Source organism: Salmo salar, chromosome 18, assembly GCF_965601325.2.
Source record: "Salmo salar chromosome 18, fSalSal1, whole genome shotgun sequence".
Lineage (NCBI taxonomy): Eukaryota > Metazoa > Chordata > Actinopteri > Salmoniformes > Salmonidae > Salmo > Salmo salar.
The window spans coordinates 97,532,099-97,554,985 of NC_138308.1; the positions used below are offsets into that span (position 1 = coordinate 97,532,099).

General features: G+C 40.6%; 2 protein-coding genes across 2 annotated transcripts; both read left to right on the forward strand.

The window, feature by feature from the left end:
- Window positions 1-1,057: 1,057 nt before the first annotated feature.
- On the forward strand, window positions 1,058-2,855 carry LOC123733278 (equistatin-like). Its single transcript, XM_082964521.1, has 5 exons — window positions 1,058-1,094; window positions 1,617-1,680; window positions 2,325-2,456; window positions 2,551-2,646; window positions 2,732-2,855. The coding sequence occupies exons 2-4, from the start codon at window positions 1,629-1,631 to the stop codon at window positions 2,628-2,630; spliced, it is 264 nt and encodes an 87-aa protein (XP_082820647.1). The 5' UTR covers window positions 1,058-1,094; window positions 1,617-1,628; the 3' UTR covers window positions 2,631-2,646; window positions 2,732-2,855.
- A 6,473-nt stretch (window positions 2,856-9,328) lies between these two features.
- On the forward strand, window positions 9,329-11,109 carry LOC145861671 (equistatin-like). The gene is made up of 5 exons (XM_082964520.1): window positions 9,329-9,365; window positions 9,873-9,936; window positions 10,581-10,712; window positions 10,807-10,902; window positions 10,986-11,109. Exons 2-4 carry the CDS (start codon window positions 9,885-9,887, stop codon window positions 10,884-10,886), a joined length of 264 nt encoding a protein of 87 aa, XP_082820646.1. The 5' UTR covers window positions 9,329-9,365; window positions 9,873-9,884; the 3' UTR covers window positions 10,887-10,902; window positions 10,986-11,109.
- The last annotated feature ends 11,778 nt before the right edge of the window (window positions 11,110-22,887 follow it).

Genomic DNA, 22,887 nt, shown 5'->3' on the forward strand with positions numbered 1-22,887 from the left:
CAGCTACGCTCTGAAGATGCAAGTCTACATGGGCTAGGATGCAAGTCTACGTGAGCTGAGTTCTACCGCATGGGCTTTGTCCTACAGCAGGCCGGCAGCCTGGGAAAACGGGACACTATCGTTCATCACACCTTATAACTCTTCTGCGGTAAAATCTCATAACCCAACGAGTTATCTGCAGCTACCGCCACAACATATATTTTCAGTGATTTATGTTCCATTTCTGCGGTACAGTTGATAACCATGGCTATGAATGCTAAGAAACCAACCTTACTGAAACACATGTTATTCCTATCACTCTCTATTGGCCTCGGCATACTCACAGGGAGCCTCTCAGGATCCCTTGAAACTGGACCCATCTTCCTCTACTACTCTCTTCACTGCCTATGAAGATTCCTTCAGAGAAAATGACTCAAGTAAAAGTGTAAATCACCCAGTAAATATTACTTGAGTAAAGTTTTAAAAGTTTCAGCAAATATACTGAAGTATCAACATGAAATGTAATTGATAAAATATACTTAAGTTCAAAAGTAAAAGTATAAATAATTTCAAATTCATTATATTAAGCAAACCAGACGGCACCATTTTCTTGTTTTTTTATTTGATTACGGATAGCCAGTGTCACACCAACTCTCAGACATAATTTGCAAAGGAAGCATTTGTGTTTAGTGAGTCTGTTAGATCAGAGGCAGTAGGGATGACCAGGGATGTTCTCTTGATAAGTGTGTGAATTAGACCATTTTTTCTGTCCTGCTAATCATTCAAAATCTAACAAGTACTTTTGGGTGTCGGGGAAAATGTATGGAGTAAAAAGTACATTATTTTCTTTAGGAATTTAGTGAAGTGAAAGTTGAAATAAATAGAAGTAGTAAAGTAAAGATACCCCAAAATACTACTTAAGTAGTACTTTAAAGAATTTTTACATAAGTACTTTACACCACCAGCTAATGGCCGACATCGGGATCTCTTGTTGGGTTAATGAGGCAACTAGTCACACCTGTGACAGATCCTTTAAAAGGAGAGGTGGAAGAGGTAGACCATAACTCACAGACAACAGAGAGACAACCAGTGAATCCCTTGGAAGAGTGCAGAAGGTGAGCTTGTGATATTATTTAGTAGACTTGCTGCCTCTCAAATGGCACGTTAATCTTATGTGGCCCTGGTCAAGTGTAGTGCACTATATATGACCCCTTTTTGTGGGTCGACCCCCTGAATTTAAGAGCATAGACTAATAGTTACCTTTGTAGTGAATAGAAGTCTCTGTCAAGATCTAGTCTGCTTCCCCTTCCCTGCGTAGTGCACTGTGGGCCCTCGTCAAAGGTGGTTCACTACATAAGGAATGAGGAGCCATTTGGGAAGGATTCATATTCCTGTGTGCCAGGCTCTTCAACCACATACAATAGATTAGATGATACCTGAATTTTAGTGGAAGAATCGTAGCGCGCCGTGTTGCCGATACTCGCTTGTTGGGGTCCTCAGGACTGGGTTTAGCAATTGTTGCATAAGTTTTGTACTTAACACAGGGTTTCCTCAACCTCTCCTCTAGTACCCACAGCCATTCCAGATGATTTAAAATGCTCAACTAATCTCGCTCTTGTTCGCTCTCTCTCTCTCAGGAGACTATCACCATGGCGATATTGACCATCATTCTGCTTGTTAGCACAGCTTTTGCTCTGGGAGGTAAGAGTGATGTACCTCACACTTACTCACCAACATTTGAATAAAAACGTTAGTGGGTGTTGATCTGTCCTATTCACACACGTACGTATTAATGTTTTGTTTCATAACCAGTTGTCCCTTGGGCAGCCATTATCAACCGTGACACTGGAGAGAAGGTTGTCTTGCTCAAGGGCACATAGACAGATATTTTAACTTGACATTCAGGGATTAAAACTAGGAACCTTTGTGTTACTGGCCCAACTCTCTAACCGCTAGGCTACCTGCCACTCCTCTTGTTCCAGAGATGTATATTGGTGTCTAGATGCTGGACTGAGGTATTCTGATATGAATGGTTTGATCATTCAACTGGATGTATGATTGGATTGTCAGGAAGTAACACTGACACAACTTACCCCCACTTTCAGTCTTAGTTTCATCAGCTGTTATACAAAAGACAGAAACTGAATTGACTGCACAGGGCTTTTAAACAAGTAGCGCAATTTCAGTATTTAGCCAGGAAGTACCTAGGTTACATCTGAAATGGAACATATTCCGTATAAAATACTTCTGACCAGGGCCCATATGGGACGCAACCCAAGATTCCGGCATGCATGTGCTGCAATGTTATGTCCACATTACAATCAATCTATGTTACCTGTGTCCAGATGCTACGTTACGACCCATGACCCCCTGTGAGCGTGCTAGATATGCCGCGACACATGGCCCAATTGGAGCCTACATCCCCACGTGTGACGCCGCTGGACGATACACCCCTAAGCAATGTTCGGGCTCTACAGGTTAACACGGACGCACATATACACACACTAAATTCTCCAATTCAGTTGAATGTTACAGTAAATATTGTATGTGCAACATGTCTATTTCTGGTAGGTTACTGTTGGTGTGTGACCACTACTGGACAGAAGATTCAGGGTACGGAGACTCCACCAGGCACTGCTATCAACTGCTAGCAACTGTTCCACCAAGGTGTGTGTGTATATACATACTCATTCACTAAATGTTATTTCTTTGCAGCTGATTCTGGATGTTAATGTTTTTTGTCTAATTGTAGATGAAAGGCGTTGGAATGAAGTCTTTGAAAAGACGGACAGTTGTCTTTACTGTACGACAGGAACTGATTCACGCCCCATATAAATGCATGAAGAAATCCAGAGATTAAACTGTTGATTTACTTACTTTATTGTTGGTGTGATTATCTGAACCAGTCCATTTCTGGGAAATGGAGGAAGGAGTAGGACTGTATTACCGGCAGTTACAAGAAATGAAGGCAGTCAAATTCCACGTGACCATTTAGTAATTAGGCTTCTCCAAGCTCTGATGCTGGTGATGGTCATTAGTTGCCTGGTACTCAGCACTCTATTGTCCCTCTAATCACTCTGACATCAATGCAAATGTAAAACATTTCATGAGCTCATGTTGCGCAACATTTCTATAACCTATGCAATTGTCTGAGAACTGCCTCATGGCTTCTATTAGAAAGAGGATCCCATCAGCTTTCTATAGGTTAGATCTACTATATTTGCAGTACCAGTCAAAAGTTTGAACACACCTACTCATTCCAGGGTTTTCATCTAATATTTTCAACTATGACATAACACATGGAATCACATCTTAAACCAAAATATATTGAGATTCTTCAAAGTAGCCACCCTTTGCCTTGACAGCTTTGTACACTCTTGGCATTCTCTCAACCAGATTCATGGAATGCATTTCAATTAACGGGTGTGACTTAATTTGTGGAATTTCTTTCCTCAATGCGTAAGAGCCGATCAGTTGTGACAAGGTAGGGGTGGTATACAGAAAATAGCCCTATTTGTTATTTTAAGCCCAAGAACAGCTCAATGCAAAGAGAAACAGCCCATTACTTTAAGACAGGAAGGTCAGTCAATGCGGAACATTGCACTTAAAGAAACGTTCAAAGTTCTTAGTCTCAAAAACCAAGAGCTACGATGACTCATGAGGCTCACCACAGGAAAGGAAGACCCAGAGTTACCTCTCTTGCAGAGGATATGTTCAATAGAGATACCAGTCTTAGAATATGTGTTTCACAGAGTTCAAGTAAGACACCTCAACATCAACTGTTCGGAGGAGACTGCGTGAATCAGGCCTTCATGTTCGAATTGCTGCCAAGATACTACTTTCCGGAACAGACTATGGGAGGTGCACAGTACTACATGGAACTCTATTCCACATCAAGAAACTCATGCCAGCAGTAAGATTAGATTTAAAAAAACGGATAAAAATACACTGAAGCAACACATGCATACAAACACACGATAACATACACCCATGTACGCTTGGATTTTGTGTTATAGATATGTGGTAGAGTAGAGGCCTGAGGGCACACACTTAATATGTTGTGAAATCTGTTATGAATGTATGGTAATGTCTTTAAAATGTATAACTGCCTTGATTTTGCTGAACCCCAGGATGAGTAGCTTCTGCCTTGGCAGCAGCTAATGGGGATCCATAATAAATACTGCATTGGCTGAGTCCTTTTTTATTAAAATATTTTATTAATAATTTTTTTTTACTTTATTGAATATTCGAAACATACAATATACTTGCAGTGAAGCCGCTCAATAACTACATCATCCCAGTCGTCCAACAGATTCCCATTCAGAGCGACACACAGAAGCATCCAGGGTCAATTCTCTGCTCAAGGGCATGTTGAGCCCTCCCTGTGGCTCAGTTGGTAGAGCTTGGTGTGTGCAATGCCAGGGTTGTGGGTTCGATTCCCAGTACAAAACAAAAATGCATGAAATGAAATGTATGTATTCACTACTGTAAGTCGCTCTGGATAAGAGTGTCTGCTAAATGACTAAAATGTAAATGTAATGTTGGCCGATCTACCACCAGGCCAAAAACTTGATCCCGAACCCTCCAATATCCCCCCCACAGTTCCCCAATAGCTGTCCCTCAACCATTCGAGACCCCTCCCACAGCCCCCCCAGGAAGAAAATAATAAAAAATACAATTAATTCCATTCCCCACCCCCAAGAACCCCCCAATGCACCAACAACCATGAGAATGAACTAAAGAGAGAAAAAAGGAAAAGACAGAAGAAAACAGCAAACAACAACGCAATTTAAAACAAAGGATATCAAGGACAATTAAATCATAACGGCAACGCCAACTGTAAATGTTTGTGTGCATGTCTGGCACTATTACATGTATGTGTTTATTTGAATTAGAGTGTGTGTATATGCATGTTCACAAACACTTGCACGGCATCAGCCTCAGGCAAACCGGCATTTGTTGTAAAAACACTGCCACTTAGTGTCATTCAAATGTACTTTTTTAAATGTTTTATTTGGACTTTTATCTTTGACCATCATTCTATCTCCCACACAGCAACTCCACTCCCACTTGTCTCCAATTCCACATACCAACCCTCAGCTTCCCTCAGCCCATCCCATGTATCTCTGCTGGCCACCCACTTCGGGTTTCCACGCAACACATATCTTTCAACTATGCTGTGATGTTTAACGTACAATATCAATCTATGTAATCGAATAGAATCCACAGATTGCGAGTTGAAGATAAATACTTTTACTAAGAGTTTTAGTATATTAGTAATTGACTGCATTTTCAGCCATTCCTGAACCTGAGACCAGAAACAGGCTACCTGAGGGCAATACCAAAACAAATGGTCTATTGATTCTGTATCCTCACAACAAAATCTGCAGAGCTTCGATGATTTTATTACCCAAATATTCAGCATTTTGTTGGTAGCAAGAATTCTATATAATCATTTTAGCTGAAAAGCACGAAGTCTTGAATCTTGTGTTTCATATATCAACTCAAATCTCTTCCCAACTATTTTGCAATCTGTATGGCGCAGTTGTCAACATCCTGGTCCTCAAATGAAACTGGTATACTTTCCTATTTATGCTATTTTTATTCCTCCGCAAGTTTTGATCCTTTATGTTGGGCAGACAGACCAGTTCCCTACCTCCTCCCGCTGCCACTTGCCTCCTCCATTTTTGGGGTAATGCTGTAATCAATTGGTTGTACTCTTGGATTGAGCAGACCTTTCCTTACAGTTCTGATAACTCCATGAAGGCCATAATTCTACCATTCCAATTTACAATATCATTTATGAACAAAATACCCTGTTCAAACATATTTCCCATAAATACAGGTATTTTATCAACCAGCACATTTGACTTCAGCCATAATATGTGTTGTAATATTTGTTTTATCTTTTCAGGGGGGTGACATAGAACTTGTAGCCAGCTCTGCAATGCTTGTTTGAAAAAGAGAGATACTTTGAAAAAAGTATCATTTTCAATTAATCGAAAATGAGACATGGCAATCTGCACAAAGGCAAAATGGCCATTTTTAAACAATGGATGAGCTTTTCTTAGTAATCTACTTGAGAACCATATAGGGTTCAAGTAAAACCTTTGAATGAGTGAAGCTTTTAGAGAGAGGTTTAGTGCTTTTATGTTGAATAATCTCAACCCACCCAATTCATATTCATTATATAGATGGGCACATTCTATTTTGAAATTCATTGTGTAGAGCTTATTTATATCTTTTGTGATATGAATACTGAGTATGTCCACTTCACCATCAGCCCATTTTATGGGTAAACTGCAGGATAATGTAAAAGTCGAATTTTTGAAGGATTCAATACATAATATTGAACACTTATCATAATTAGGTTTATGTCCAGAGAGTACAGAAAAGTTATCTAGATCTTCAATGACACATTGCAGAGATCTAGCTTGCGGACTTAATTTAAAACTTGAGCCATCGAAATACATGGACACCTTTGTTTTAAACCTTGGATATCTAATCCTCTAATGTTGTTATTGGATCTGATTTTCATAGCTAACATTTCGATGGCCATAACGAATAGATATGGTGACCACGGACACCCTTGTTTATTCCTCTTGACAATTCAAAACTCTCTGAGAAGTAGCCGTTATTTTACACCTGGGGTTGCTATACATTATTTTTACCCATTTTATAAGAGAATTGCCGAAATTGAAAAAATCCAGGCATTTATAAATAAAATCCAGTTTTACTTTATCAAATGCCTTTTCAAAATCCGCTATAAATACCATTCCTGGCTTATTATACGTTTCATGATGTTCTATTATGTCTAGTAGTTGTCGTATATAATCTCCAATGTATCGTCCATGTAAAAAAAAATGTCTGATCATGATGAACAATACCAGGTAAAACCCTTTAAATTCTGAGTGCTATGCATTTTGCTAGTATTTTTACATCACAACATTGAAGTGTAAGGGGCCTCCAGTTTTTTAGATAGACTGGGTCTTTATATTTGCCATCTGGGTAGTGTTTTAATAATAGAGAAATCAGACCTTCCTGCTGAATACCTGACAAACTACCATTTATATAGGAGTAGTTAAAACAAATCTAACAATGGAGCTTTTAGTATATAACAAAAAAAACTTGATATACCTCTACCGGTATGCCATCAAGCCCTGGGATTTTCCCAGACTGAAAGGATTTAATAGTTTCAAAACGTTTTTCTTCTGTAATTTGGTCTTCGCACTGATCTTTCTGTACATTTGTTAATTTTCCAGTTTTTATATTATTTGGAAAGAATTGCTTACCATAATACGGAGGAAAAAAAATGTATGAAATGTATGCATTCACTACTGTAAGTCGCTCTGGATAAGAGCATCTGCTAAATGTTCAAATTTAAATGTAAATGTACAATCTTCATTCAGTGGGAAAGGATGAGACGGAAAAGTGAACATCTGCCTAAAATAATTAGCTTCCTCTTCTAAAATATCATTGGGAGAATCATAGATGACTCCGTCTTCAGTAACGATTTTATGCAAATCATTTTTGTTAGCGTTCCTGTATGGGAGATTCAGGAATAATTGCTGCATTTTTCTCCATATTCCATACACTTTGCTTTATTTTTGTAATAGATTACATTAGATTGTTCTTGAATAAGTTCCACATGTTCGATTTGTTTTTTCTCTAACTTATTTTGTACCTCTGTAGTATATTTTTTTATTGCTATCTACCTGTACTATTAGTTCATGGATTTCCCTTGTTAGTCTTGTCTCTTTAGCCAGAAACTGTTTTTTTATGGGTGGTGGTCCCCAACAACAAGATATGGGTGGTCCCCAGTCCACCTGGCCATGCTGATGCTCCAGTTTCAACTGTTCTGCTGCGGCTATCGAGCCCTGACCTGTTCACCGGACGTGCTACCTGTCCCAGACCTGCTGTTTTCAACTCTCTAGAGACAGCAGGAGCGATAGAGATACTCTGAATGATCGACGACAACTGTGATTATTATTATTTGACCCTGCTGGTCATCTATGAACATTTGAACATCTTAGCCATGTTCTGTTATAATCTCCACCTGGCACAGCCAGAAGAGGACTGGCCACCCCTCATAGCCTGGTTCCTCTCTAGGTTTCTTGCTAGGTTCTGGCCTTTCTAGGGAGTTTTTCCTATCCACCGTGCTTCTACACCTGCAATGCTTGCTGTTTGGGGTTTTAGGCTGGGTTTCTGTACAGCACTTTGTGACATCAGCTGACGTAAGATGGGCTTTATCAATCAATTTGATTGATTCGATTGATTGCATGTGACGCACAATCCAGCTACGCTCTGAAGATGCAAGTCTACATGGGCTAGGATGCAAGTCTACGTGAGCTGAGTTCTACCGCATGGGCTTTTTCCTACAGCAGGCCGGCAGCCTGGGAAAACGGGACACTATCGTTCATCACACCTTATAACTCTTCTGCGGTAAAATCTCATAACCCAACGAGTTATCTGCAGCTACCGCCACAACATATATTTTCAGTGATTTATGTTCCATTTCAGCGGTACAGTTGATAACCATGGCTATGAATGCTAAGAAACCAACCTTACTGAAACACGTTATTCCTATCACTCTCTATTGGCCTCGGCATACTCACAGGGAGCCTCTCAGGATCCCTTGAAACTGGACCCATCTTCCTCTACTACTCTCTTCACTGCCTATGAAGATTCCTTCAGAGAAAATGACTCAAGTAAAAGTGTAAATCACCCAGTAAATATTACTTGAGTAAAGTTTTAAAAGTTTCAGCAAATATACTGAAGTATCAACATGAAATGTAATTGATAAAATATACTTAAGTTCAAAAGTAAAAGTATAAATCATTTCAAATTCATTATATTAAGCAAACCAGACGGCACCATTTACTTGTTTTTTTATTTGATTACGGATAGCCAGTGTCACACCAACTCTCAGACATAATTTGCAAAGGAAGCATTTGTGTTTAGTGAGTCTGTTAGATCAGAGGCAGTAGGGATGACCAGGGATGTTCTCTTGATAAGTGTGTGAATTAGACCATTTTTTCTGTCCTGCTAATCATTCAAAATCTAACGAGTACTTTTGGGTGTCGGGGAAAATGTATGGAGTAAAAAGTACATTATTTTCTTTAGGAATGTAGTGAAGTGAAAGTTGAAATAAATAGAAGTAGTAAAGTAAAGATACCCCAAAATACTACTTAAGTAGTACTTTAAAGAATTTTTACATAAGTACTTTACACCACCAGCTAATGGCCGACATCGGGATCTCTTGTTGGGTTAATGAGGCAACTAGTCACACCTGTGACAGATCCTTTAAAAGGAGAGGTGGAAGAGGTAGACCATAACTCACAGACAACAGAGAGACAACCAGTGAATCCCTTGGAAGAGTGCAGAAGGTGAGCTTGTGATATTATTTAGTAGACTTGCTGCCTCTCAAATGGCACGTTAATCTTATGTGGCCCTGGTCAAGTGTAGTGCACTATATATGACCCCCCTGAATTTAAGAGCATAGACTAATAGTTACCTTTGTAGTGAATAGAAGTCTCTGTCAAGATCTAGTCTGCTTCCCCTTCCCTGCGTAGTGCACTGTGGGCCCTCGTCAAAGGTGGTTCACTACATAAGGAATGAGGAGCCATTTGGGAAGGATTCATATTCCTGTGTGCCAGGCTCTTCAACCACATACAATAGATTAGATGATACCTGAATTTTAGTGGAAGAATCGTAGCGCGCCGTGTTGCCGATACTCGCTTGTTGGGGTCCTCAGGACTGGGTTTAGCAATTGTTGCATAAGTTTTGTACTTAACACAGGGTTTCCTCAACCTCTCCTCTAGTACCCACAGCCATTCCAGATGATTTAAAATGCTCAACTAATCTCGCTCTTGTTCGCTCTCTCTCTCTCTCAGGAGACTATCACCATGGCGATATTGACCATCATTCTGCTTGTTAGCACAGCTTTTGCTCTGGGAGGTAAGAGTGATGTACCTCACACTTACTCACCAACATTTGAATAAAAACGTTAGTGGGTGTTGATCTGTCCTATTCACACACGTACGTATTAATGTTTTGTTTCATAACCAGTTGTCCCTTGGGCAGCCATTATCAACCGTGACACTGGAGAGAAGGTTGTCTTGCTCAAGGGCACATAGACAGATATTTTAACTTGACATTCAGGGATTAAAACTAGGAACCTTTGTGTTACTGGCCCAACTCTCTAACCGCTAGGCTACCTGCCACTCCTCTTGTTCCAGAGATGTATATTGGTGTCTAGATGCTGGACTGAGGTATTCTGATATGAATGGTTTGATCATTCAACTGGATGTATGATTGGATTGTCAGGAAGTAACACTGACACAACTTACCCCCACTTTCAGTCTTAGTTTCATCAGCTGTTATACAAAAGACAGAAACTGAATTGACTGCACAGGGCTTTTAAACAAGTAGCGCAATTTCAGTATTTAGCCAGGAAGTACCTAGGTTACATCTGAAATGGAACATATTCCGTATAAAATACTTCTGACCAGGGCCCATATGGGACGCAACCCAAGATTCCGGCATGCATGTGCTGCAATGTTATGTCCACATTACAATCAATCTATGTTACCTGTGTCCAGATGCTACGTTACGACCCATGACCCCCTGTGAGCGTGCTAGATATGCCGCGACACATGGCCCAATTGGAGCCTACATCCCCACGTGTGACGCCGCTGGACGATACACCCCTAAGCAATGTTCGGGCTCTACAGGTTAACACGGACGCACATATACACACACTAAATTCTCCAATTCAGTTGAATGTTACAGTAAATATTGTATGTGCAACATGTCTATTTCTGGTAGGTTACTGTTGGTGTGTGACCACTACTGGACAGAAGATTCAGGGTACGGAGACTCCACCAGGCACTGCTATCAACTGCTAGCAACTGTTCCACCAAGGTGTGTGTATATACATACTCATTCACTAAATGTTATTTCTTTGCAGCTGATTCTGGATGTTAATGTTTTTTGTCTAATTGTAGATGAAAGGCGTTGGAATGAAGTCTTTGAAAAGACGGACAGTTGTCTTTACTGTACGACAGGAACTGATTCACGCCCCATATAAATGCATGAAGAAATCCAGAGATTAAACTGTTGATTTACTTACTTTATTGTTGGTGTGATTATCTGAACCAGTCCATTTCTGGGAAATGGAGGAAGGAGTAGGACTGTATTACCGGCAGTTACAAGAAATGAAGGCAGTCAAATTCCACGTGACCATTTAGTAATTAGGCTTCTCCAAGCTCTGATGCTGGTGATGGTCATTAGTTGCCTGGTACTCAGCACTCTATTGTCCCTCTAATCACTCTGACATCAATGCAAATGTAAAACATTTCATGAGCTCATGTTGCGCAACATTTCTATAACCTATGCAATTGTCTGAGAACTGCCTCATGGCTTCTATTAGAAAGAGGATCCCATCAGCTTTCTATAGGTTAGATCTACTATATTTGCAGTACCAGTCAAAAGTTTGAACACACCTACTCATTCCAGGGTTTTCATCTAATATTTTCAACTATGACATAACACATGGAATCACATCTTAAACCAAAATATATTGAGATTCTTCAAAGTAGCCACCCTTTGCCTTGACAGCTTTGTACACTCTTGGCATTCTCTCAACCAGATTCATGGAATGCATTTCAATTAACGGGTGTGACTTAATTTGTGGAATTTCTTTCCTCAATGCGTAAGAGCCGATCAGTTGTGACAAGGTAGGGGTGGTATACAGAAAATAGCCCTATTTGTTATTTTAAGCCCAAGAACAGCTCAATGCAAAGAGAAACAGCCCATTACTTTAAGACAGGAAGGTCAGTCAATGCGGAACATTGCACTTAAAGAAACGTTCAAAGTTCTTAGTCTCAAAAACCAAGAGCTACGATGACTCATGAGGCTCACCACAGGAAAGGAAGACCCAGAGTTACCTCTCTTGCAGAGGATATGTTCAATAGAGATACCAGTCTTAGAATATGTGTTTCACAGAGTTCAAGTAAGACACCTCAACATCAACTGTTCGGAGGAGACTGCGTGAATCAGGCCTTCATGTTCGAATTGCTACTACTTTCCGGAACAGACTATGGGAGGTGCACAGTACTACATGGAACTCTATTCCACATCAAGAAACTCATGCCAGCAGTAAGATTAGATTTTAAAAAACGGATAAGAATACACTGAAGCAACACATGCATACAAACACACGATAAAATACACCCATGTACGCTTGGATTTTGTGTTATAGATATGTGGTAGAGGCCTGAGGGCACACACTTAATATGTTGTGAAATCTGTTATGAATGTATGGTAATGTCTTTAAAATGTATAACTGCCTTGATTTTGCTGAACCCCAGGATGAGTAGCTTCTGCCTTGGCAGCAGCTAATGGGGATCCATAAATACTGCGTGGGCTGAGTCGTACTGCATTGGCTGAGTCCTTTTTTTATTAAAATATTTTAATTTTTTTTACTTTATTGAATATTCGAAACATACAATATACTTGCAGTGAAGCCGCTCAATAACTACATCATCCCAGTCGTCCAACAGATTCCCATTCAGAGCGACGCACAGAAGCATCCAGGGTCAATTCTCTGCTCAAGGGCATGTTGAGCCCTCCGTGTGGCTCAGTTGGTAGAGCTTGGTGTGATTCCCAGTACAAAAAAAAATGCATGAAATGTATGTATTCACTACTGTAAGTCGCTCTGGATAAGAGTGTCTGCTAAATGACTAAAATGTAAATGTAATGTTGGCCGATCTACCACCAGGCCAAAAACTTGATCCCGAACCCTCCAAGATCCCCCCCACAGTTCCCCAATAGCTGTCCCTCAACCATTCGAGACCCCTCCCACAGCCCCCCCAGGAAGAAAAATAATAAAAAATAAAAAATACAATTAATTCCATTCCCCACCCCCAAGAACCCCCCAATGCACCAACAACCATGAGAATGAACTAAAGAGAGGAAAAGACAGAAGAAAACAGCAAACAACAATGCAATTTGTGTCCGCATCGATTAATTGTCTCTGGCCCCCTCCCAGTTAGGGGGAGTGATGAGCTCTACAGCAGAGTCTCACAACTCAATCGCTGGTTGAAAACTGTTTTCTGCCCCTCCCAAAAGATAGAATTTGTAGATAATTGGCCCTCTTTCTGGGACTCACCCACAAACAGGACCAAGCCTGGCCTGTTGAGGAGTGACGGACTCCATCCTAGCTGGAGGGGTGCTCTCATCTTATCTACGAACATAGACAGGGCTCTAACTCCTCTAGCTCCACAATGAAATAGGGTGCAGGCCAGGCAGCAGGCTGTTAGCCAGCCTGCCAGCTTAGTGGAGTCTGCCACTAGCACAGTCAGTGTAGTCAGCTCAGCTTCCCCCATTGAGACCGTGTCTGTGCCTCGATCTAGGTTGGGCAAAATTAAAAATGGCGGTGTTCGCTTTAGCAATCTCACTAGTATAAAGACCTCCTCCATTCCTGCCATTATTGAAAGAGATTGTGATACCTCACATCTCAAAATTGGGTTACTTAATGTTAGATCCCTCACTTCCAAGGCAGTTATAGTCAATGAACTAATCACTGATAATAATCTTGATGTGATTGGCCTGACTGAAACATGGCTTAAGCCTGATGAATTTACTGTGTTAAATGAGGCCTCACCCCCAGGTTACATTAGTGACCATACCCCCCGTGCATCCGGCAAAGGCGGAGGTGTTGCTAACATTTACGATAGCAAATTTCAATTTACAAAAAAAAAAACAACAATGACGTTTTCGTCTTTTGAGCTTCTAGTCATGAAATCTATGCAGCCTAGTCACTCACTTTTTATAGCTACTGTTTATAGGCCTCCTGGGCCATATGCAGTGTTCCTCACTGAGTTCCCTGAATTCCTATCGGATCTTGTAGTCATAGCAGATAATATTCTAATTTTTGGTGACTTTAACATTCACATGGAAAAGTCCACAGACCCACTCCAAAAGGCTTTCGGAGCCATCATCGACTCAGTGGGTTTTGTCCAACATGTCTCTGGACCTACTCACTGCCACAGTCATACTCTGGACCTAGTTTTGTCCCATGGAATAAATGTTGTGGATCTAAATGTTTTTCCTCATAATCCTGGACTATCGGACCACCATTTTATTACGTTTGCAATTGCAACAAATAATCTGCTCAGACCCCAACCAAGGAGCATTAAAAGTCGTGCTATAAATTCTCAGACAACCCAAAGATTCCTTGATGCCCTTCCAGACTGCCTCTGCCTACCCAAGGACGTCAGAGGACAAAAATCAGTTAACCACCTAACCGAGGAACTCAATTTAACCTTGCGCAATACCCTAGATGCAGTTGCACCCCTAAAAACTAAAAACATCTGTCATAAGAAACTAGCTCCCTGGTATACAGAAAATACACGAGCTCTGAAGCAAGCTTCCAGAAAATTGGAACGGAAATGGCGCCACACCAAACTGGAAGTCTTCCGACTAGCTTGGAAAGACAGTACCGTGCAGTATCGAAGAGCCCTTACTGCTGCTCGATCATCCTATTTTTCCAACTTAATTGAGGAAAATAAGAACAATCCGAAATTTCTTTTTGATACTGTCGCAAAGCTAACTAAAAAGCAGCCTTCGCAAATGGAGGATGGCTTTCACTTCAGCAGTAATAAATTTATGAACTTCTTTGAGGAAAAGATCATGATCATTAGAAAGCAAATTACAGACTCCTCTTTAAATCTGGGTATTCCTCCAAAGCTCCATTGTCCTGAGTCTGCACAACTCTGCCAGGACCTAGGATCAAGGGAGATACTAAAGTGTTTTAGTACTATATCTCTTGACGCAATGATGAAAATAATCATGGCCTCCAAACCCTCAAGCTGCATACTGGACCCTATTCCAACTAAACTACTGAAAGAGCTGCTTCCTGTGCTTGGCCCTCCTATGTTGAACATAATAAACGGCTCTCTATCCACCGGATGTGTACCAAGCTCACTAAAAGTGGCAGTAATAAAGCCTCTCTTGAAAAAGCCGAATCTTGATCCAGAAATTATAAAAAACTATCGGCCTATATCGAATCTTCCATTCCTCTCCAAAATTTTAGAAAAAGCTGTTGCACAGCAACTGACTGCCTTCCTGAAGACAAACAATGTATACGAAACGCTTCAGTCTGGTTTTAGACCCCATCATAGCACTGAGACTGCACTTGTGAAGGTGGTAAATGACCTTTTAATGACGTCAGACCGAGGCTCTGCATCTGTCCTCGTGCTCCTAGATCTTAGTGCCGCTTTTGATACCATCGATCACCACATTCTTTTGGAGAGATTGGAAACCCAAATTGGTCTACATGGACAAGTTCTGGCCTGGTTTAGATCTTATCTGTCGGAAAGATATCAGTTTGTCTCTGTGAATGGTTTGTCCTCTGACAAATCAATTGTAAATTTCGGTGTTCCTCAAGGTTCCGTTTTAGGACCACTATTGTTTTCACTATATATTTTACCTCTTGGGGATGTCATTCGAAAACATAATGTTAAATTTCACTGCTATGCAGACGACACACAGCTGTACATTTCAATGAAACATGGTGAAGCTCCAAAATTGCCCTCGCTAGAAGCCTGTGTTTCAGACATAAAGAAGTGGATGGCTGCAAACTTTCTACTTTTAAACTCGGACAAAACAGAGATGCTTGTTCTAGGTCCCAAGAAACAAAGAGATCTTCTGTTGAATCTGACAATTAATCTGGATGGTTGTACAGTCGTCTCAAATAAAACTGTGAAGGACCTCGGCGTTACTCTGGACCCTGATCTCTCTTTTGAAGAACATATCAAGACTGTTTCAAGGACAGCTTTTTTCCATCTACGTAACATTGCAAAAATCAGAAATTTTCTGTCCAAAAATGACGCAGAAAAATTAATCCATGCTTTTGTTACTTCTAGGCTGGACTACTGCAATGCTCTACTTTCCGGCTACCCGGATAAAGCACTAAATAAACTTCAGTTAGTGCTAAATACGGCTGCTAGAATCCTGACTAGAACCAAAAAATTTGATCATATTACTCCAGTGTTAGCCTCCCTACACTGGCTTCCTGTTAAGGCAAGGGCTGATTTCAAGGTTTTACTGCTAACCTACAAAGCATTACATGGGCTTGCTCCTACCTATCTTTCCGATTTGGTCCTGCCGTACATACCTACACGTACGCTACGGTCACAAGACGCAGGCCTCCTAATTGTCCCTAGAATTTCTAAGCAAACGGCTGGAGGTAGGGCTTTCTCCTATAGAGCTCCATTTTTATGGAATGGTCTGCCTACCAATGTGAGAGACGCAGACTCAGTCTCAACCTTTAAGTCTTTACTGAAGACTTATCTCTTCAGTAGGTCCTATGATTAAGTATAGTCTGGCCCAGGAGTGTGAAGGTGAACGGAAAGGCTGGAGCAACGAACCGCCCTTGCTGTCTCTGCCTTGCCGGTTCCCCTCTTTCCACTGGGATTCTCTGCCTCTAACCCTTTTACAGAGGCTGAGTCACTGGCCTACTGGTGTTCTTCCATGCCGTCCATGGGAGGGGTGCGTCACTTGAGTGGGTTGAGTCACTGACGTGGTCTTCCTGTCTGGGTTGGCGCCCCCCCCCCCCCCCCCCCCCTTGGGTTGTGCCATGGCGGAGATCGTTGTGGGCTATACTCGGCCTTGTCCTAAAGTTGGTGGTTGGAGACATCCCTCTAGTGGTGTGGGGGCTGTGCTTTGGCAAAGTGGGTGGGGTTATATCCTGCCTGTTTGGCCCTGTCCGGGGGTATCATCGGATGGGGCCACAGTGTCTTCTGATCCCTCCTGTCTCAGCCTCCAGTATTTATGCTGCAGTAGTTTATGTGTCGGGGGGCTAGGGTCAGTCTGTTACATCTGGAGTATTTCTCTTGTCTTATCCGGTGTCCTGTGTGTATTTAAATATGCTCTCTCTAATTCTCTCTTTCTCTCTTTCTGTCTTTCTCTCGGAGGACCTGAGCCCTAGGACCATGCCTCAGAACTACCTGGTATGATGACTCCTTGCTGTCCCCAGTCCACCTGGCCGTGCTGCTGCTCCAGTTTCAACTGTTCTGCCTGCGGCTATGGAACCCTGACCTGTTTACCGGACGTGCTTGTTGCACCCTCGACAACTACTATGATTATTATTATTTGACCATGCTGGTCATTTATGAACATTTTAACATTTTAACATTTTGACCATGTTCTGTTTTAATATCCACCCTGCACAGCCAGAAGAGGACTGGCCACCCCTCATAGCCTGGTTCCTCTCTAGGTTTCTTCCTAGGTTTTTGGCCTTTCTAGGGAGTTTTTCCTAGGGAGTTTTTCCTAGCCACCGTGCTTCTTTCACATGCTTTGCTTGCTGTTTGGGGTTTTAGGCTGGGTTTCTGTACAGCACTTTGAGAATATCAGCTGATGTACGAAGGGCTATATAAAAATAAATTTGATTTGATTTAAAACAAAGGATATCAAGGACAATTAAATCATAACAGCAACGCCAACTGTAAATGTTTGTGTGCATGTCTGGCACTATTACATGTATGTGTTTATTTGAATGAGAGTGTGTTCACAAATGCATGTTCACAAACACTTGCACGGCATCAGCCTCAGGCAAACCGGCATTTGTTGTAAAAACACTGCCACTTAGTGTCATTCAAATGTACTTTTTTAAATGTTTTATTTGGACTTTTATCTTTGACCATCATTCTATCTCCCACACAGCAACTCCACTCCCACTTGTCTCCAATTCCACATACCAACCCTCAGCTTCCCTCAGCCCATCCCATGTATCTCTGCTGGCCACCCACTTCGGGTTTCCACGCAACACATATCTTTCAACTATGCTGTGATGTTTAACGTACAATATCAATCTATGTAATCGAATAGAATCCACAGATTGCGAGTTGAAGATAAATACTTTTACTAAGAGTTTTAGTATATTAGTAATTGACTGCATTTTCAGCCATTCCTGAACCTGAGACCAGAAACAGGCTACCTGAGGGCAATACCAAAACAAATGGTCTATTGATTCTGTATCCTCACAACAAAATCTGCAGAGCTTCGATGATTCTATTACCCAAATATTCAGCATTTTGTTGGTAGCAAGAATTCTATATAATCATTTTAGCTCAAAAGCACGAAGTCTTGAATCTTGCGTTTTATATATCAACTCAAATCTCTTCCCAACTATTTTGCAATCTGTATGGCGCAGTTGTCAACATCCTGGTCCTCAAATGAAACTGGTATACTTTCCTATTTATGCTATTTTTATTCCTCCGCAAGTTTTGATCCTTTATGTTGGGCAGACAGACCAGTTCCCTACCTCCTCCCGCTGCCACTTGCCTCCTCCATTTTTGGGGTAATGCTGTAATCAATTGGTTGTACTCTTGGATTGAGCAGACCTTTCCTTACAATTCTGATAACTCCATGAAGGCCATAATTCTACCATTCCAATTTACAATATCATTTATGAACAAAATACCCTGTTCAAACATATTTCCCATAAATACAGGTATTTTATCAACCAGCACATTTGACTTCAGCCATAATATGTGTTGTAATATTTGTTTTATCTTTTCAGGGGGGTGACATAGAAATTGTAGCCAGCTCTGCAATGCTTGTTTGAAAAAGAGAGATACTTTGAAAAAAGTATCATTTTCAATTAATCGAAAATGAGACATGGCAATCTGCACAAAGGCAAAATGGCCATTTTTAAACAATGGATGAGCTTTTCTTAGTAATCTACTTGAGAACCATATAGGGTTCAAGTAAAACCTTTGAATGAGTGAAGCTTTTAGAGAGAGGTTTAGTGCTTTTATGTTGAATAATCTCAACCCACCCAATTCATATTCATTATATAGATGGGCACATTCTATTTTGAAATTCATTGTGTAGAGCTTATTTATATCTTTTGTGATATGAATACTGAGTATGTCTACTTCACCATCAGCCCATTTTATGGGTAAACTGCAGGATAATGTAAAAGTCAAAATTTTGAAGGATTCAATACATAATATTGAACACTTATCATAATTAGGTTTATGTCCAGAGAGTACAGAAAAGTTATCTAGATCTTCAATGACACATTGCAGAGATCTAGCTTGCGGACTTAATTTAAAACTTGAGCCATCGAAATACATGGACACCTTTGTTTTAAACCTTGGATATCTAATCCTCTAATGTTGTTATTGGATCTGATTTTCATAGCTACGTAACAGCCACTTGCAGCCTGTGGCGCGAATTTCAAAACCTTAAAAATCCTATTACTTCAATTTCTCAAACATATGACTATTTTACAGCTATTTAAAGACAAGACTCTCGTTAATCTAACCACACTGTCCGATTTCAAAAAGGCTTTACAACGAAAGCAAAACATTAGATTATGTCAGCAGAGTACCAAGCCAGAAATAATCAGACACCCATTTTTCAAGCTAGCATATAATGTCACAAAAACCCAGAAGACAGCTAAATGCAGCACTCACCTTTGATGATCTTCATCAGATGACAACCCTAGGACATTATGTTATACAATACATGCATGTTTTGTTCAATCAAGTTCATATTTATATCAAAAACCAGCTTAGCATGTGACGTTCAGAACTAGCATACCCCCCGCAAACTTCCCGGGAATTCGCTAACATTTTACTAAATTACTCACGATAAACGTTGACAAAAAGCATAACAATTATTTTAAGAATTATAGATACAGACCTCCTCTATGCACTCGATATGTCCGATTTTAAAATAGCTTTTTGGTGAAAGCACATTTTGCAATATTCTAAGTACATAGCCCAGGCATCACGGGCTCGCTATTTAGACACCCGGCAAGTTTAGCACTCACCATAATCATATTTACTATTATAAAAGTTTGATTACCTTTTGTTGTCTTCGTCAGAATGCACTCCCAGGTCTGCTACTTCAATAACAAATGTTGGTTTGGTCCAAAATAATCCATCGTTATATCCGAATAGCGGCGTTTTGTCCGTGCGTTCCAGACACTATCCGAAATGGTAAAGAAGTGTCGCGCGCATGGCGCAATTCGTGACAATAAAATTCTAAATATTCCATTACCGTACTTCGAAGCATGTCAACCGCTGTTTAAAATCAATTTTTACGCCATTTTTCTCGTAGAAAAGCGATAATATTCCGACAGGGAATCTCCTTTTCGGCAAACAGAGGAAAAAATCACAAAGGCGGGGGCGGTCGGGTCACGCGCACAAGCCCAGAGTCCCTTGATCGGCCACTTGAGAAAGGCGATAATGTGTTTCAGCCTGGGGCTGGAATGACGACATTCTGTTTTTTCCCGGGCTCTGAGCGCCTATGGAAGACGTGGGAAGTGTCACGTTAGAGCAGAGATCCTTAGTAAAAGATAGAGATGGAAAAGAAGTTCAAGAAATGGTCAGACAGGCCACTTCCTGTAAAGGAATCTCTCAGGTTTTGACCTGCCATTTGAGTTCTGTTATACTCACAGACACCATTCAAACAGTTTTAGAAACTTTAGGGTGTTTTCTATCCATATGTAATAAGTATATGCATATTCTAGTTACTGGGTAGGAGTGGTAACCAGATTAAATCGGGTATGTTTTTTATCCAGCCGTGTCAATACTGCCCCCTAGCCCTAACAGGTTAAAACAAATCTAACAATGGAGCTTTTAGTATATAAAAAAAACACTTGATATACCTCTACTGGTATGCCATCAAGCCCTGGGATTTTCCCAGACTGAAAGGATTTAATAGTTTCAAAACGTTTTTCTTCTGTAATTTGGTCTTCGCACTGATCTTTCTGTACATTTGTTAATTTTCCAGTTTTTATATTATTTGGAAAGAATTGCTTACCATAATACAGGAAAAAAAAATGTATGAAATGTACGAAATGCATGCATTCACTACTGTAAGTCGCTCTGGATAAGAGCATCTGCTAAATGTTCAAATTTAAATGTAAATGTACAATCTTCATTCAGTGGGAAAGGATGAGACGGAAAAGTGAACATCTGCCTAAAATAATTAGCTTCCTCTTCTAAAATATCATTGGGAGAATCATAGATGACTCCGTCTTCAGTAACGATTTTATGCAAATCATTTTTGTTAGCGTTCCTGTATGGGAGATTCAGGAATAATTGCTGCATTTTTCTCCATATTCCATACACTTTGCTTTATTTTTGTAATAGATTACATTAGATTGTTCTTGAATAAGTTCCACATGTTCGATTTGTTTTTTCTCTAACTTATTTTGTACCTCTGTAGTATATTTTTTTATTGCTATCTACCTGTACTATTAGTTCATGGATTTCCCTTGTTAGTCTTGTCTCTTTAGCCAGAAACTGTTTTTTTATGGGTGGTGGTCCCCAACAACAAGATATGGGTGGTCCCCAGTCCACCTGGCCATGCTGATGCTCCAGTTTCAACTGTTCTGCTGCGGCTATCGAGCCCTGACCTGTTCACCGGACGTGCTACCTGTCCCAGACCTGCTGTTTTCAACTCTCTAGAGACAGCAGGAGCGATAGAGATACTCTGAATGATCGACGACAACTGTGATTATTATTATTTGACCCTGCTGGTCATCTATGAACATTTGAACATCTTAGCCATGTTCTGTTATAATCTCCACCTGGCACAGCCAGAAGAGGACTGGCCACCCCTCATAGCCTGGTTCCTCTCTAGGTTTCTTCCTAGGTTCTGGCCTTTCTAGGGAGTTTTTCCTATCCACCGTGCTTCTACACCTGCAATGCTTGCTGTTTGGGGTTTTAGGCTGGGTTTCTGTACAGCACTTTGTGACATCAGCTGACGTAAGATGGGCTTTATCAATCAATTTGATTGATTCGATTGATTGCATGTGACGCACAATCCAGCTACGCTCTGAAGATGCAAGTCTACATGGGCTAGGATGCAAGTCTACGTGAGCTGAGTTCTACCGCATGGGCTTTGTCCTACAGCAGGCCGGCAGCCTGGGAAAACGGGACACTATCGTTCATCACACCTTATAACTCTTCTGCGGTAAAATCTCATAACCCAACGAGTTATCTGCAGCTACCGCCACAACATATATTTTCAGTGATTTATGTTCCATTTCTGCGGTACAGTTGATAACCATGGCTATGAATGCTAAGAAACCAACCTTACTGAAACACATGTTATTCCTATCACTCTCTATTGGCCTCGGCATACTCACAGGGAGCCTCTCAGGATCCCTTGAAACTGGACCCATCTTCCTCTACTACTCTCTTCACTGCCTATGAAGATTCCTTCAGAGAAAATGACTCAAGTAAAAGTGTAAATCACCCAGTAAATATTACTTGAGTAAAGTTTTAAAAGTTTCAGCAAATATACTGAAGTATCAACATGAAATGTAATTGATAAAATATACTTAAGTTCAAAAGTAAAAGTATAAATCATTTCAAATTCATTATATTAAGCAAACCAGACGGCACCATTTTCTTGTTTTTTTATTTGATTACGGATAGCCAGTGTCACACCAACTCTCAGACATAATTTGCAAAGGAAGCATTTGTGTTTAGTGAGTCTGTTAGATCAGAGGCAGTAGGGATGACCAGGGATGTTCTCTTGATAAGTGTGTGAATTAGACCATTTTTTCTGTCCTGCTAATCATTCAAAATCTAACGAGTACTTTTGGGTGTCGGGGAAAATGTATGGAGTAAAAAGTACATTATTTTCTTTAGGAATGTAGTGAAGTGAAAGTTGAAATAAATAGAAGTAGTAAAGTAAAGATACCCCAAAATACTACTTAAGTAGTACTTTAAAGAATTTTTACATAAGTACTTTACACCACCAGCTAATGGCCGACATCGGGATCTCTTGTTGGGTTAATGAGGCAACTAGTCACACCTGTGACAGATCCTTTAAAAGGAGAGGTGGAAGAGGTAGACCATAACTCACAGACAACAG

Excerpts from the sequence above, each read along its gene's own strand:
- LOC123733278 (XM_082964521.1), top strand. The coding sequence starts at position 1,629 with ATGGCGATATTGACCATCATTCTGCTTGTTAGCACAGCTTTTGCTCTG. Across the intron at positions 1,681-2,324 it reads CACAGCTTTTGCTCTGGGAG|ATGCTACGTTACGACCCATG; the intron begins GTAAGAGTGATG and ends ACCTGTGTCCAG. Across the intron at positions 2,457-2,550 it reads GCAATGTTCGGGCTCTACAG|GTTACTGTTGGTGTGTGACC; the intron begins GTTAACACGGAC and ends TATTTCTGGTAG.
- LOC145861671 (XM_082964520.1), top strand. The coding sequence starts at position 9,885 with ATGGCGATATTGACCATCATTCTGCTTGTTAGCACAGCTTTTGCTCTG. Across the intron at positions 9,937-10,580 it reads CACAGCTTTTGCTCTGGGAG|ATGCTACGTTACGACCCATG; the intron begins GTAAGAGTGATG and ends ACCTGTGTCCAG. Across the intron at positions 10,713-10,806 it reads GCAATGTTCGGGCTCTACAG|GTTACTGTTGGTGTGTGACC; the intron begins GTTAACACGGAC and ends TATTTCTGGTAG.